The sequence below is a fragment of the Convolutriloba macropyga genome, chromosome 14, assembly GCF_964194025.1.
Source record: "Convolutriloba macropyga chromosome 14, txConMacr16.3, whole genome shotgun sequence".
Lineage (NCBI taxonomy): Eukaryota > Metazoa > Xenacoelomorpha > Acoela > Convolutidae > Convolutriloba > Convolutriloba macropyga.
Window position 1 is genome coordinate 39,187,850 of NC_134481.1, and position 17,506 is coordinate 39,205,355.

The following is a 17,506-nucleotide window of genomic DNA, read 5'->3' on the forward strand; positions in this document are numbered from 1 at the left end:
CTGCAAACGGGCGAAAATCAGACCCCAAGAATCTTGCAACTTCATGATAAACCGTGTAAATAACGAACAAGACAAGTGCTTAAATTTCAAAAGCTTCGAGCCTTTGTAAAGTCTTCAAAAATTATCACCCCGAAATTCAAACCTTTCTTTACACATTCGACTGCTCATTTCTGATGAACCATTGCGAAGAGAGAAATATTGGTGTTTTCAGCTCCAGATTGGGAAAAGTTATTCTGCGAAATTTCAACGTTCCCCAAGGATCTGTCGAGGACTTATTAGAAGACATGTCAAGAATTGACAACTTTGCTGTTATACAATGCAAAATGAGCACTTTTTGGTACCTGTTTTTCAAGTCGAAAAAGTATTATTTTCAGCCCGATAGTTCAGCCCAGCAGTTTATTTGGTTCACCAAAAAACCGGAAAATTTCCACGTTGAGACTGCAAAAATCAACCGGCCCAGTGTCAACGTTTTAATTTTTGACTCCGTCTCCAGAACCGAATTTTATTACGCGATGAGTAAAACTGTGCAAGTTATGAGACAAATAAGTGGGTTAAATGAAACGAGGGTTTTAGATTTCAAGTTACATCAGAGTGTAGCGAGAGATACGAAAGACAATATGGTGCGTTTATTCAACGGAGAAAGTTTACCCAAACAGAAACTAAACTCACAAAAGGTAAATTTAACCCTCCTTACAAGCAATTTTTTCCATTTTTTCATTCGTTAAGAAAATGCAGTAGGAGCGAACCTATCCATTTAACAGCAATGATAACGTCAACTGTCAACTGCTATTTTCAGGTATTGATATATACAGTTAACCTACAACTATGCTGATTTATAACTGGGCCGATTAAAAAAGTGCCAACAATTTATTCCAATTTTCACCCGATATATTTCTAAAGCAATAATATTACTTTAACTAATATCAAACCAATTGTGAAACAAATTTACTAGTAGTAAAGTTGTAACCGACCTATGATTTCTCTTATTAAAAGTTGAGCTGGGCTCGCTCACCTCGTTTCTTTGAATAAATCAAGTTTCCGCAACCATCGATTTCCTGATTTTTGTTTATTCATTGATAACCATATTCGTTGCTCTCGCAATATGGTTGTTGGGACAATATCTGTCGCAGCTTGCTCAATAAAAGGTTATAGGGACGAAAAATTCAATGGAAAATAGATCGAAACCAAAAATGGGGACAATAGATCAAAAACTAAGTAACAGACAAGTTGCGTATTTGCCCAAGTTTTAGAGCTCTCTTATAATACAGCACATAAAATTCTTGATCGTGATATTTTTTTTGTTATAAATTCATATCTGAGCTCGGAATTGGAACCGAACAGGCGCAGAGTCGAACTAGACAAAAAGAGAGCAGGAGCTAAATGCTTACATTATTTTTGCCAAATAATCAGATGGGTTTAGATTTAAATACAAACTAAAGAAATGGCGAAACAATCAGTACCGTTGCTCGATTAGCTATGGTGTGGAGTCGGGTCGTGCTCCACTCCGGCTCTCTACGCAACCCCATGATGGGGGAGGGGCATGGTGTTGCAATCACGTGTAGACCTTCGTTATGCTGTTGAATAAGTGTTTTTTAACACAGAAATGCTATTAAACTGATGAGTTTGTGTCGACTAATCAGAGGAAGAAAAATATTTGGCTTTGAAACGCATTTTATGGATTTGTGCTCTGCTCCTGTTCAATTCTACCGTGATCCTCTATTCATATCAAACCCCACGGTCCACTAAGGCATGGTCAAGGCTCGCAATGCAAGGTTAGAAGTGGTATTTTCACGCTAGTTTGCAAATAACCCTTAATTTCAGCCAATAAGGTAATAGACAAACATTTTCAAACATTTGTCCCAGTTTTTGTGTTACTTTATCTATTGTCTTTATGATCTGCTTTTTTGTCAACAATCACAGCTTCACGTACCTGCTGCATCGCCTCCAAACTATAGATAACATTTTTCGACATTGTTTTATGTCTCTTACTATGCAGAATGCACAAATTTAATTTTGGCTGAAATTTTTCTATCTAATTATTTTGAGCCTTCAGTTTTTGAAAAAGTGCTCATTCAAATATGACAAAGGAATCAAAATTTTTCAAGTGCGCTCCACTTTGTTTTTTTCACAGGACTCTTCAAAATTGTGGATCAAAAGATTGTATGACATATTCAAAAGAAATGGCTATTTGACGTCATATAACATCGATCAATGCTACGAGGACATCGTGGTACCCAGAGTCTCCACTAAACCTAAAAAAGTGACGTCATTCAAAGAAAAGTTAGTATGTTCTGGGTTAAAAATTTACTTACAAGGTTCAGATATGTGGGGTCAATTTGAAGTTACTCAAACAGATGAGTTATAAATTAGGTAACTCTGCTTAAAGTCAATGATAAATTGTGGCATTCATCGATAAACGCGTAAGCAATACATTTGTTAAGCCGACGATTTTGACGTGACCTCAAAAAACCTTGCTTAAAATACTTAACTTGCACGCTTTAAAATGATGAAAATTCATGGAAGTGGACTTTTTGGATATGTATATAGGTCGTTCTTGCATTTGAATATCGGGCGCTGCAGACTTTGGGCAACTTAGAACGGGCGCAGGTGTGCTTTTTAAGTAATGATTAAGTTGCTCTGCTTGAAGTCACTGAGAACTTCTGGCGTTTATAGCGAACTGCGAAGCGTTTCAGCGAGCCAGAATTTTTCCACAATGCTTAAAGCACGAAACGGGCAAGTTTTAAAATGACAAAAAAGAATAGATTTCAACTTCTGGCAAAAGAGCAACTTCTGCCACATTTTAAAATGTGGACGTGAGTCTTTTAAGTAAAGTTTAACTTCAGGAAGTTATAAGCTAAGTTCCGGTAACATTTAAGTAAAGTTTAAGTAAAGTATAACTTCAGGAAGTTATAAGCTAAGTTCCGGTAACATTTAAGTAAAGTTTAAGTAAAGTATAACTTCAGGAAGTTATAAGCTAAGTTCCGGTAACATTTAGCTAGATCTTCAGGATGTGGTATATTTTAAGGTGAAGTTTATCAATTTAGATTAAGTACGAATAGGTTAGAAAACGTCAGTTTAATCTCAGCCATAGAACAAAAACAATTTTAAGTTATGTTTAATCCGATTTAGTGTGAATGCCTTAATCGCAAAACTATTTGAATATATATATATATATATATATATATATATATATATATATATATATATATATATATATATATTCGGTTTCGCTAAACCCCAACCCCCCCCCCCCCCCCCCCCCCAAACTTAGTAGTCGTATAACATGCACGACCAAGAGTAGCACGGGCTGTTTTTACACAGGAATATAGCAACACTTAATTTGCAAGTTGGGAAGACACTGGGAATAAACTGGGGCGTCCGGAAGAGAATAGATCCAACTCTTCAACAGAAAAATTGGGGTTTTGTGGCTGATAGAACTTTTGGTATTGGGCAGGGGGACACGATATTTCCATTTGGTACATTCTGTTTTCCCATTCCTACCTATGATTAGATCTATCTTGTATATTTATACACTTAACTTGTATCTTATAAACATGCACCAAAAGAAAACAAGAAAATTGTTGCCAAAAGAGAGTCAACTCGGGTTGACGTTCAACCGGAACATAAAATACAAACTGCAATGAATGACGGTGACAAAAACGTTTTTTTTTTTGCAGAAAATTGTCCGCAAATTTTAGCATTGAATGCGCTGGAAGCAAGAAACTTTTGTGAGATTTCCTACTTTTTCTGATGAATTCTTTCGCTGCATTCAACGCAAATCTCCAAAAAGTGGTAGCGATTGCATGGAATTGATCCCAGGTCTACTGGAACAAAATAATGATTTGAAAAAAATTGCTCCAATTAATAGGTTCTAATTTTGGCAAAATTTAAGGATTAGAAGAATCACATCGAAAAACTTTTTGCAATATCTTCCAAGAGCTCCCTTACCATTCGTTTTACAATTGTTGTATCTTTATCCAGAAATCTTTATTCCAGAACAATATGAAGTTATTTTTAGAGCGCTTGCACATTCATGATCAAATACATGAGAAAAGGAACCGGATTCTGTTTTTAGACTTGAACAAGGCGGCTCACTAATGTGAGTTCGCACATGATGTTCCGACCCGCGCTCATTTACATTTTGACTGAACTGTCTTTTGACCAACATTTTTGACAAAGAGATAATCAAAAATAGGTTTCTGAAATTTAAAAAAAATCGTTACACAACCAAACTAATGATTGAATTAAATAATGCCATGCCTCTTTACAACAAGACCTGTCAATAAAAAGACTACAAGAAAAAAAACAACAACAAAATAATAACAAAAACAAAAGTCATTATCTAAAAAAACACCTAGTAACAACGTCAAATAACAATCAGGCAAAACACTAACGACACAGATTCACTTCTTCCTAACTCAAACAGCCGATGGGATTTATCTTAACGGGACTAGGCAACAAGTCAACAAAAAGAAGAAATATCAAGGTAAAATTGAAAAATCAATCAACGCTTGTTAAACCAAATAATTTCAAAAGTATTCAAAATCCTTAAAAATCATTAGCTTTTAGCAAAACAATTCTTGATAATTTTGTTAAAAAGTCAAACTGAAACCAATGGTCCTGTCTTTGGTTAGACTAAGCCATAGGAACGGATTAAACATGTAGAAAAGCTCAAAAAATATAGAAACAACAAATAACAAACATTGCGAAAACACAAATTAGTGAAGCCATTAAAATCATTAGCTATTATCTCAATATAATGTCTTTTATTTCAATTTCTATATACATATATATATATATATATATATACTTATTCAGCTGAAAATATGCTGAACAATCAAATAAGTTTAATCGGGCAACATTTGAAAATCATTTGGATCTGTTTTTACGCGATTGTGCTAAAGGATGACAAAAAGAAACACAAATACACCACTGACATAACTTTATGAAAACGCATATTGTCAAACAAACAAAACAATAGTGACGTCATGATATCACTAAACAAGTTAATTTTTAAAATACAAGGATTTATACTGGACCTCTCAATGATGAGAATAAGTTATAAATTGACGAATAGAACAACAAACTGAAAAAATTGAAAAAACCTGAAAACTCTCTAAATGTTTAGTATACTAAACTTTAAGACTATTTGCTATATACCGACTGGTTTGGGTAAAATCATTCATTCGAACCTCGATTACAAGCTTATGAGACCGGTCAGCATTTTACGGCTACCTAAAGAATGAAAAAAAAAAACAGGCAAAAACAGCAAGTTGAAAAAAATGAGCAGGAAAAATGTCGAAGCCATTAAAAATGAACTTTTCAGTAAAATTTCTCTACTTTCAATTAATTTTTTAACGGCAAGGGGATTGTTCTTTTTAGCAATTAGAGTCCAATAAATCAACAAACGTGAACAAATACATTAAAACCACGAAATTTTAGAGATGACGCCATTAACTTCAATAGCTCTCAAAGGAAGCTAATAAATACGCCAGGTTACGCATCGATGAGACAACAAAATTGTTTATCATTCGCAAATCATCAATAAGACTTCACGATAAGTCATTGTCTATGAAATTAACAACACCCAATACAGGCAAAATCCAAAAATTAAGTAGAAAAGTGTGAGAAGAAAGTGTCGAAGCCATTTACACCATATGTTTTTCTGCGAAAACTTTATGAATGACCCATTGAAGGTCTTTTCTAAGCCGAGGCAACTGTCAACATTAGGATAATTGGTTAAGATTCCAAAAGGAACCGAAATTTTAAAAAAATCCAAAAACTTTTACAAATGTATGAAAACTCGTGCATCGAAGTCATAACACCAAAAGCTGGAATACAAAACGGCTGACTAAATTTGTTTTGGTCCAAGCAGAACGTAAGGGGATCCGGTAATAACTGAGACTGACATACAGTTCACGAAAATATGCTTAAGACCGGTTGATGTTAAATAAATTTCTCGAAAAATCATTTTTAAACTCTCAACAGCCATTAAATTCAATAGCTTTCAACGGAAGTCAATAAATACGCTCAGTTGTGACTCGATTTGAAATCAACACTACTTGTCAAACATTGGTTATCAATAAGACATCACAATAATTCTTATGACTATGGAAACAACAACAAATACAAGCAAAAACCAAAAAATCAACAGGAAATTGCGAGAAGAAAGTGTCGAAGCCATTTAAACCATAAAGTTTTCTCTAAGTATTTTATCCATGATCCATTGAAATTGTTCTCTAAGTCAATGGGAGATATTAATATCAGGATAATGTGATAAGATTTCAAGAAGAACCAATATTACGAAAAAAATCAAAAAATTTTTTGAAAAATTTTGAAGTCTTGTTGTATTGAAGTCATATAAACAACAGTTAGAGAACAATCCTCTAGCCAGATTAGTTTTGGTTGCAGTAAAAAAGAAGGTGGTCCTGTCATTACTGTGACTGACTTACAATTCACGGAAACAAGTTTATGGTCAGTTAATGTTAAAAAAAAATTCGCGAAAAACCGGTTTTAACGTCTTAACAGCCATTAGCTGTCCACTCGAAGCTCTAGATAGGTTCACTTAGTGCTCAATTGGGAAATTATTGCAGTGTTTTGTCAACGAGTCTACACCATAGGAATTCAAGAATTTAGTAAAACGTCAAAAAGAAAATCAAAATTTCATTTAAAATTACGAAAACTAAGAGTCGAAGCCAAAGAAAAAAAACACGATTGATTCCTTGAAAACGAATATTTGTTCATTGGGCTTCATTAGACTGTAATTCAGGTTGCAATTAACGGAACTTCCATTTGAAAAGTGACTAGTCTCTAGGTGACTTGAGAAAACAAAGAAAAATATTAAAAGTTCTAAAAAAAGAGCTCCCAAATAGAATTCAAATTTTTTTGATAGTACACTTCCCTATGAGACCAGAACTAGTCTTTTTTATCGCCCTTCGTTCGTCTATTAGGAATTCAAAAGTGATTCGTTTTGTGACGTGAAATGGAAATTTGAAATATTATTTTTATTAAAAGGTTACAAAATCAAGCCAAACATCCCGTTGTTCACACAAAACTTCAATCCTCGATTTCTCCTCGAAAAAAACGAAATTGAAAAAATCTTTTTAGTTTCCAATTCTACGCTGGATGAGCTTTTTAAGGATACCACTCACATTTCTCTACGATGAATATAGCGACGGACCAAAATTGACTGAACAAAAAAACCATTTGAGTATATAGTTCCTCCCCCCACAAGTGGGGTCGAACAATTATTGTAAACTTTTCCATTCAATAAAAAGATCTTGCACTGACGGGCAGCCCCACTCTTACAACAATTAAACCCCCATCAATTAAAAGTTGGCGAAATAAAATTATGTTCTTTTCCATGGGGCAGAATATTCCTTCAAAATATGGAAAAGAAGAAGGAATTTTTTTTTCAGTCCAAGTCGAGTTCACGTTTTGTTTAAAGTCTTAAGTTTGCCTACCCCGAATTTTCAAATACATCTTCTCGAACCGCTCCATTTGAGCCAAGAACGGCTTGCGATAGTCTTTCTGACACACCAGAATTAGCAGAGGGTCAATTATAGAAGTTACAGAACCCAAAAGAACCATTACCTCTTGAAAGCCACGATTTTTTATTAAAGAATTGTCCAGATGTTCAATAGCTCCATCGCCTTTGTGCAAAATTGCCCACGTAGAAATTCGATGCACTGTTTTTATGACCAGGCAGAATATCCAAACGAAACAACTTGTGGCGAAGCACGTGATCAAATTCGAATTACGACCAACTTTTTTGCTTCTGTTTACTAAAACTCTAATAATATTATAATAATAGTACAAACAGAAAGTGGCCGGTATTAACGAATAGACAAATAACAGACATAAGCTTATTATTACAACTCGGACTGGTGTAAATCCGACACTTTGATCGAATGCGTAGATACAATTCCAGTTGCTTTTAAGGTAACTGAATACAGAATCTGCGATAGTTATACTTAGTATCGAAAACGTCCCTAAAAAGTACATTTTCCTCCTTCGTTTGCCGGAAAGAAGGGTCGATTTTTGAGTGACTTTGCAAACGCACACGTATCTTTCATAAGCGAGCAAAAAGGAGCAGATTCCGAATGCGTATTCGTTGACCCGAACCAAAACTAAGTGTGGCATGCAACTAAACCAAAAAGGGGTTCACGTTTTCCGTAATTGGGATCTGAAGTGCTCGTTGTAAAACTGACCGCATGTTGCTGTAAAATTTTGGAGCTTGCGTAAAAAACATATCTGGAAAGTTAGATGGTTGGTGAACAACAAACTGTTTGGTTATAAATTGCCACACGCAGCCCGGTCCAGTTACGAGAGAGTCGATCAGGGACAGAAGGAAAATTGGATAGTTTTGAGTTCTCGAAGGTCTGAAGACATCAAGAAACAGCATACCAGATACAGATTGAGAAATGTAGAGATTGCGGCGAGTAGAGCCTGAAATTTGATCATATTTGAAATCAGCTCGATTAGTCACCAAAGCAAGAATGATAAAATTAATTTAGATGAAGATCATATCATACACTATTGCACGAAAAGATATGTACAGCATATTTTCTGCTTTTAAGACATGATTCGTGCTTCACAAGTATGATTTGCACTAAGGCGTTTACACAAGGTGTGAAATTCAGATGTTATAAGAAATATTCCATTCTAATTTTCTCCACTTAAACAAAAAAGATGGTTAAACCTCTTTGTTCTTTCACTATTTGTCGTTGTTGCGCTACGAGATGTCAGATTTTCATTGACAGGAATACAAAAACAACTCAACTTGAAATCAAGAACAAGTGCACAGTATGCATACAAACGTTACCTGAAAAGAAACCGTTTCGAAGTAAAAAAATCGAGAGGAAGACCCACAAAACTGTCAACTAATTCCGGAAAAAAATAGGTAACAATAAGTGATAGGATCCCCAGACCTCACTGGAGCGTATTAGAGCCATTGCGATGTCTCTTGCTACCATACAATTCCAGAGGTAAAGCAAGACAATTTCTGAAGAAATTGGCGTTCTTAAGAAATCTGCAAAAAGTCAATTCGCAGAAAAAACGAGTGTTTTCCATCAAAGCGGAGTATGAAAATGCTCATGAAGCTTTTCCGGCAAAATGTTGTTTTTACTGATGAAACTTGGGCGCGAATCTACCGTGACGGAATTGTTTGAGTTTTTGAAGAAATGGTACAAGATTTCTAGAAAAAGAAACGCAAAAAATTTGAGTTCAGACAAGCGAATACTTATGTTTAATCAGATGGACAGAAAATGCATGTTAGGTGTAAAAACAAGCTATACTTCGACAGTTATTTAGAAGTTTTTAATAGTTACGAATAAAAAATGCATTTCAGGAACTTATTTTTTAAAAATATAACGCAACTGCGCATAAATTGAAGATCGTCGGTAGTTGTGTCCATGAAAAGGAGTGGATGGTACTAAAATGGCAGGGATACAGTCCAGAAGAAGTGTCAGAAAATTGGATAGAATTTAACCCAGATGTGAGGAGAAACCTGTCATTACTGGTCAAAACAGATTTCATAATTTAGTTCAAATTTTTCTTTAGAACTTAACAAAATGAAAATCTTACAAACCTTCGGCTAGACGTTAAAAGAGCTAATGGCGTAATGACCAGTTGATAAAGAACAAAATTGAGCTCAAAATGTTTTGTTTTCTGCTGTTTGTGAAACTTTATGAAAAAAACTTCTGGTGTACGTAGCTTTTTAGTAACATTGTGGTTTATAATATTTTACTTGAAGATCTGATTCTTTTCTATTTCTCCCACTTATTCAATATTTTTATGTGACCGGATAAATATGTTAGCATAATTTTACCTCACCATCATATTTTGTATGAAATAAGACAAATGACGTCCAATAAGTCACAACAATTTCCTGCAGCAAATTGGCAAAATCTTAAGAGACTGGAGGTTGACTGTAATGAATAGCAAATAAAATTTTCTGGCATTAGAGACTAGGCAAAAACACTATTAGGCAAAGGGAATTTTGTAGAAACTGGCTAAAAGTTCTGAACTTCAAGTTGTTAGAATTTAGCCGAATACCATTTAAAACCCTTAAAATCGTCACTTAAAAAAGGACATTTTAAAATAGTCAAATGCCTGTAATATTTCTCTGTTGAGAGAAATCAGTTAAACAAGCTTGTAAAATTTCATTCTTCTAAAATTTTTACGCTAACCCACCGCCTAATTGGTGGTCAATTTACCGATTTACGTAAAAAAATATTTGCTAAAAAATTTTTTTAATTGTTTTAGTATGAATTTAATAGCCATTGAGCATTTAATATGGACCACTGCTGAGCTGATTTAAAGACAAGGCAAGTTAAAAACTTTTTGAAATGTAAAAAATAAATATTCGAAGTTTTCCTCTATAATATATTCTAGGGGCCAACGGTTGTTTTGGCCTAAGTGAGTTTTTGCATAATATCAAATCACCAAACTCCCAACCCCACATTTTCCGTTTCACCAACACTTTTTACATGCAACCGTGTAAACCTGACAGAGGGACTTAGCATTCTATTTTGAAATAAATTATTCCGATCAATTTTACTTTTTTTTCCAGTGACTACTCGACTTACGTCTTTCAAGAAAACTCTGCGAGCTGCAAGAAAGAAGTCTCATTTCGGTAAGAAGTCTCACGAAAGAAGCCTTCTTTTCGGAGGCTTACGGTAAACAGGTTGTTCCTAAAGTGTTATCACCAGAAGACAAGTGTGATTCAAAAATTCATCTTCTAAACTCCATATTCAACTTTGTAAACATAAGTGAAATAAAATATTCTGACCAATTTTACGTTATTACCAGTGACTACTCAGCTTGCATCTTTCAAAAAAAATCTGCGTGCTTCAAAAACTACAAAAAGTAAGTTTCGTCGTATGGCTTCACATGAAAATAGTAAAATTTTTGAGACGAACTAACCTGATACGCATTTTTTTAAAAATCAATATATGTATGTCTTTTTTCTTCCAACCCCACATGTGTAGAGCTCGGCCAGCCTAGAGCTCGGAATTGAAAAGATTTTTTTGAATTTCGTGTTTTTCGAGGAGTTATCGAGGTTCAAAGTTTTGTGTGAACACCTGATGTTTGGAATTATTTTGTTCACTTTTTTCTGTACAAATTAAGATCTTTTCTATAAAAATAATAATTCAAAATTACTTTTTATGCTAGAAATAAAACAACCTTGGGTTTCTAACAGACGGAAGGGCATTAAAAGGGTAGCTTTCGTATCTTAGGGAAGTTTACTATAAAAAATTTGATTTCAATTTGAGAGCTGATATGTTTAAAACCATTTCGGTTTTTTTTCAGGTCATTTAGAGACTAGTCGTTTTTCAAATCCAGGTTTTGTTAAAGACAACCCTTATTTACAGTCAGATGATGCCCATTGAACAAATATTTTGTTTTTAAGAAATCGCTTATTTTTTATGGCTCCGACTCTGAGTATTCGTAATTTTTTTTGAAATTTTGGTTTTCTTTTTGAGATTTTAATAAATTTTTGTAGTCCTCTGACATTGAATCGTTGACTAAAAGTGCTTTATGACTAAATGATTTTCAAATGAGGCCCAAGTGAACATACCTAATCTTTCAGTATAGGTTTAACTGAGAAAATTATTTAACATTTGAATTTAAAAAAAAAACAGATGTTTTTGCAAACAGTTTGTAATTTTTTCAAATTTTCCTCATCTTTAATCCATTTCTGTTGCTTAGTCTAACCAAAAACAGACTCTATTGATATCGTAATGACTTTTTTTAACAATTTTATTTAGACTGTTTTCGTTAAAAGCTAATGATTTTTAAGACATTTGTGAATATTTGGTTTAAAAAAATTGGTTAATTTTTGGATTTTGTCTCATTAATGCCTCTTTTTCTCAATTTGTGACCTAGTCTCATTAATATAAAGTTCCGTCAGCTTTGCAGTAACGGAAAAGTAAATTTTTGTACTTAAGGTGTTTTCTGATTTTATTTTGACGTTGTTACTAGGTGTTTTAAATTAAGATGTTGAATTTTCGCCGTAAAAATTTTTTTTTGTTTGTTGAATTTGTTTTTTATTTTTTGGTGCCGTAATTTATTAAGTGTGTGAGATCTCGTGAGTTCTTTAATGAGGCAGGGCATTATGTAATTCACTTATTAGTTTGTGTACCATTTTTTATAGCTCAAAGATCTATTTTTGATTATCTGTTCATTTGTTCGACAGTTATGTCAAAAATGTAGATGAGCTTGGTTCAGAACAACAAGTGCAAACGCACAATAACGGGCCTTTTTGTTTTATTTCATATTACTTTTGAACATATTTATATATATATATATATATATATATATATAAATATGTTCAAAAATAATATGAAATAAAACAAAGAGGCCGGTTATTGTGCGTTTGCACTTGTTGTTCTGAACCAAGCTCATCTACATTTTTGACATAACTGTCGAACAAATGAACAGATAATCAAAAATAGATCTTTGAGCTATAAAAAATGGTACACAAACTAATAAGTGAATTACATAATGCCCTGCCTCATTAAAGAACTCACGAGATCTCACACACTTAATAAATTACGGCACCAAAAAATAAAAAACAAATTCAACAAACAAAAAAAAATTTTACGGCGAAAATTCAACATCTTAATTTAAAACACCTAGTAACAACGTCAAAATAAAATCAGAAAACACCTTAAGTACACAAATTTACTTTTCCGTTACTGCAAAGCTGACGGAACTTTATATTAATGAGACTAGGTCACAAATTGAGAAAAAGAGGCATTAATGAGACAAAATCCAAAAATTAACCAATTTTTTTTAAACCAAATATTCACAAATGTCTTAAAAATCATTAGCTTTTAACGAAAACAGTCTAAATAAAATTGTTAAAAAAAGTCATTACGATATCAATAGAGTCTGTTTTCGGTTAGACTAAGCAACAGAAATGGATTAAAGATGAGGAAAAGTTGAAAAAATTACAAATTATCTGCAAAAACACAAATTATGGAAGCCATTAAATTTTTTCGCTGTTATCTGAATATTCTGTTTTTTTTTATTTCAAACGTTAATTAATTTTCTCAGTTAAACCTATACTGAAAGATTAGGTATGTTCACTTGGGCTTCATTTGAAAGTCATTTAGTCATAATGCACTTTTGTCAACTTATTATAAATATTCAATTTTCAAACTTCTGATGAGATTGTCATTGATAATTGTTATTTAAATAATATTTTCCTCGCATTCTTTTCAAAGGGTACGTCATGCTTGGCCAACGATCATTCAACTTTGTTTGATTTCTTACTAGGTCATATATGATTCTTAGTGATCATACTAGGTCATGAATGATTTGCATGAATTCTTGGTAGTACAAGGACCATATAAGATTTCCTAGAAATCATACAGGGATCATACAAAAAATTTCAAAGTCTAAAATTTGCAAAATAATTTTGATTGTCCTTTGAAGTTAAAAAAATTTCGTGCAAATCATTTAAGGTCATATATGACACATACAACATTGACTGGTGCCACAAATTTTGGCATAATGTAGTCAGAGGAGTTTAATATACAGAGACAATTATTATATCGCAATTGCAATCCACATTTGATTCTTTGTGTGTGCTAAAAGAATAACTTTGTGGTTTAAACATATTCAGAAAACGAATTTTGAGGTTTTGTGCATATTTTTTCTTGAATTTTTTTTAAATTAGCCTTTATAACTATAAACTGGCTTCAGAGTATGCCAAAAATTTTGCTATCTTTTTGGACTTACTCTTCTATTTAGTACCCAAATTTGCAAATGCTATTGTACGTTAGGGTGTTATGGCGGAGCACAATTTGATGACGGGGTATAATGCAGGTGATGTCCTACCGAATAAAAACAAAAAACATGAATGGTAAAATTATTTCCGGAAACTAGATGTTTGATTCATGGTATTCGTTCTAGGATCATATATGAATTCTTGGTAATCATACAAGGATAAAATATGATTTCTTTGGTTTCCTACAAGGATCGTAAGAAATCAAGTATGGACAGTATGAAATCATATATGATCCTTTTATGAAATCAAAGAAACTTGAACCCGGGATATGAGAAATTATAGGTCACCTTTTACAACATGATTTTAAAACAACCGCGATGAACTTTATCGCATTTTGAGAATGCAAGATCTTATAAGATCCTATTTCTGCCACATGGCATCTGACAACAGCCAGCTGTTGCCTAATTTCGTTCTTCTGCAATGACCCAGAGACAAACATTTTTTTCAATAATTTCAAGAATTTGTGAGCCTGCTTGTGCTGTGATACCTATTGTTGTGAACATGCCTGGAAAGTGATGCCAAAATAAGGATGAAACAGGGTAAAAACAAAATGTTTTTATGCCGCCAATAATATTAAAAGAATGTCATTTAGGCTGACAATTGCACTAACGTAGTGTTCCAGAGTAATGAACAGAGTAAAATTAGTCTAAAATCAGTGTAATTGTTTAACTCAGGAAAATGGTCTGACCAGTCTATGAATCGAAATTTTCATAGAATGTACAATCCAAAATAGGCGTTTATAAATAGTCTGAGCTATAGAATGATTGAGTACTGAAATAGACTAGGTGCTAACTCTGAACAGTTTTGTGTTTTTACTGAACAGAAGAGATTTAAAGACACGTTACTTACAATGGCCAGCTTTGCATATATCTCAGGCGCTGTTTCAGTCACACTGGCTTTCATACTCAGGTATACGATTGCCACGGTCTTCTCCTGCTCATCAGTTAACCCAGTCCACTCATCCAGAGTTAGAGCTCTCCAAAAGAACATCAAGTCTTCCAAAAACAAATCTGCTATTGACATATCAGCAACGGTTGCGTCCGGGTCGAAACTGAGATATTCGCCCATCTCAGTTGAATATCTTCGTAATCTGTAAGAAAAAAATAGATTCGTTTTCCCCGCTAGAGCACCCATGGTGGTCATCAACGTATGTACCTCTCAACCCCCCCCCCCCCCCCCCCGGTTTCCATAAGCACGCCGTTATTGGGACTATACTTGGGCATAAAATGTACTTGAGGCCAACTGCCGAAAACAATTTTTGCTGCTACAACGTTAAAATGGTAATAACACAAAATTTTATCTCCTGCTTTCTGTTTACGATTGTTTCCCAGCAAATTTTTCACCCATGATGGTGTCTGCAACAACTGGGTGTCCAGCACCTCTAAAAGGCCGGGTAATAAAACTACTGCAAGTGTCTGCAAAAAAAACTTAAGTGCTATATTCAGATTGGGCTATATTTGCTTACAAAAAACATACCTGAGTCTTTATTTGTTACTTTCAGTGATAAATCTGCATGAGCACAAATTATTGAGATGTAAGTTAAAGTGATTTCGCTTTCAGTTTTTGGAAAAATAATTGGTGATGTTTTCGACAGAACTTCTGCAATGCAAGAATTAAGCTGGTTACGAATATTGGCAGTTAGCAAGAAAATTAAAGTTACCAATTTATTTTTCTTTCCCTCAAAGAGACGTCAAAAAGCGGCTTCTGTCTCAATCGTTATCGAAATCAAAAATTGTTTTGCAAAAATTTTCTCATTAAAATTTTTAATTGGTTTTCATATCAAGATATCAATTAAAACGAAGAAGAATTTTTATCAATATTTCATCTAGATTTTTCTTTTGAATAGTTACCAACGCTCAGAGATACAAAGAAAAAAGTTCAAAACAATAATTGGCTTCAAATTTTTGTTACGATAATTACAATGATTTCATTACAATTTTTCTTATGAATTTTTTTTGAAGTTAGTTACTTTTCGTGTCTGAATTTTTAAAGAAAAGTCAGAGAAGTTTGAATAATTCAAGTAGGATTGAGCTTTGAATGATGTTTGTAAAATTTGGCATTAACTAATCTATACATATTTATGTTAAATAAAACCGCCAGTTATAATAAAAACTAAGCGCAAGACTAATCAGCTCTAAAAATTGTATGAAACCGTAAACGTTCTTCTATTCGCTTGCATTTTTTTGTGATAGTCTTTTTAAATTTTTCCTAAAACGCTTTTTATTACTCAATTTGAAAGATGTTATGGAATCACTTGCTGATCATACGAAGCTTTATCGAAAACTTCAGCAATGCAAGAATTAAGATGGTTACAAATATTGGCAGTTAGCAAGAAAATTAAAGTTATCAATTTATTGTTCTTTCCCTCAAAAAGACGTCAAAAAGCGGCTTCTGTCTCAATCTATATCGAAATCAAAAATTGTATTGCCAAAATTTTCTCATTAAAAATTTTAATTGGTTGCCATATCACCATATCAATTAAAACGAAGAAGAATTTTTATCAATATTTTATCTAGATTTTTCTTTTGAATAAGTTACCAACGCTCAGAGACACAAAGAAAAATGTTCTAAGAAATAATGGGCTTAAAATTTTTGTTACAATAATTACAATGATTTCATTACAATTTTTCTTTTGAATTTTTATTTGAAGTTAGTTACTTTTCGTGTCTGAATTTTTAAGGGAAAGTAAGAGAAGTTTGAATCATTCAAATGGGATTGAACTTTGAATGTTGTTTGTAAAATTTGGCATAAACTACTCCATGCATATTTTTGTTAATTAAAACCGCCAGTTGTAATAAAAACTAAGCGCAATAAATATTAGCTCTAAAAATAGCCGTAAATGTTCTTCTAATCGCTTGAATTTTTTGCGATAGTCTTTATAATATTATCCTAAAACGCTTTTTGTTACTCAATTTGAAAGATGTCATGGAAATACTTGCTGATCATACTACGCTTTTTTGAAGACTGACACTAAGTTTCTATAAGAACCCTAATTGAGTCAGAGATTAAATGAAAATCAGATTAAGTGAAAATCAGAATAAATGAAAATGGGGCCAAGAGGAAACAAATTTCTACGTACATGATTTTTGCGGCTTGCCAAGTTTTGCTGAAATAAAACTGATTAAAATCGGCCCTCAAAAATCATATGTTTGGGTTTAAAAAAATTTCAATTCAGATTAAAAGATTGTCGCAAAGTCGTGCGATATACAAGGTACGGTAAGCAAATATTTTCTGTTAATGAAGAAACTGCTGGAATAAAATTTAGGTAATTGTGATTATAGGATTGCAGCCTTAAACAAAATAAACAAAAATAACCATTAAAATGTAAATTTTCGGTAATATAAATTGCAGCCTTAAAAAAATTGCAGCCTTAAAAAAATTAAACAATAATAACCATTAAAATGTAAATTTTCAATAATATAAAAAATTTTAGACAACCAAAACAGTTTTAACTGTAAAGAAAATTTCCAAAACAACCAAAAGAACCACAAAAATTATCATTTTTTCTATTTCTCCGCTGAAATCTTATATTTAAAATTACTCAAAGCAATAAATTTTGTTAGAGATATAATGAAAGACACAATATGATTAACACCTTTGTCAACTACTAGATATCCACAAAAAACTCAATTCTAACATCTTTCGTCTCATTTAGTGCAATCCACCAATATATCAGAGTTAAGCTGGTACTCAACCAAATCAGAAGGG

At 33.0% G+C, this 17,506-nt stretch overlaps 1 protein-coding gene across 1 annotated transcript in view; it reads right to left on the reverse strand.

Moving 5' to 3' along the window:
* Positions 1-16,887, reverse strand: part of LOC142352926 (uncharacterized) — a 28,216-nt gene extending 11,329 nt beyond the window's left edge. The window contains exons 1-2 of the mRNA XM_075405082.1: positions 16,878-16,887; positions 14,648-14,888 (exon numbers count right to left, since the gene is read on the reverse strand). Coding sequence (XP_075261197.1) covers positions 14,648-14,866 — 219 coding nt within the window. The 5' untranslated portion in view covers positions 14,867-14,888; positions 16,878-16,887. The remainder of the gene's footprint in view (positions 1-14,647; positions 14,889-16,877) is intronic.
* Between the last annotated feature and the right edge of the window lie 619 nt (positions 16,888-17,506).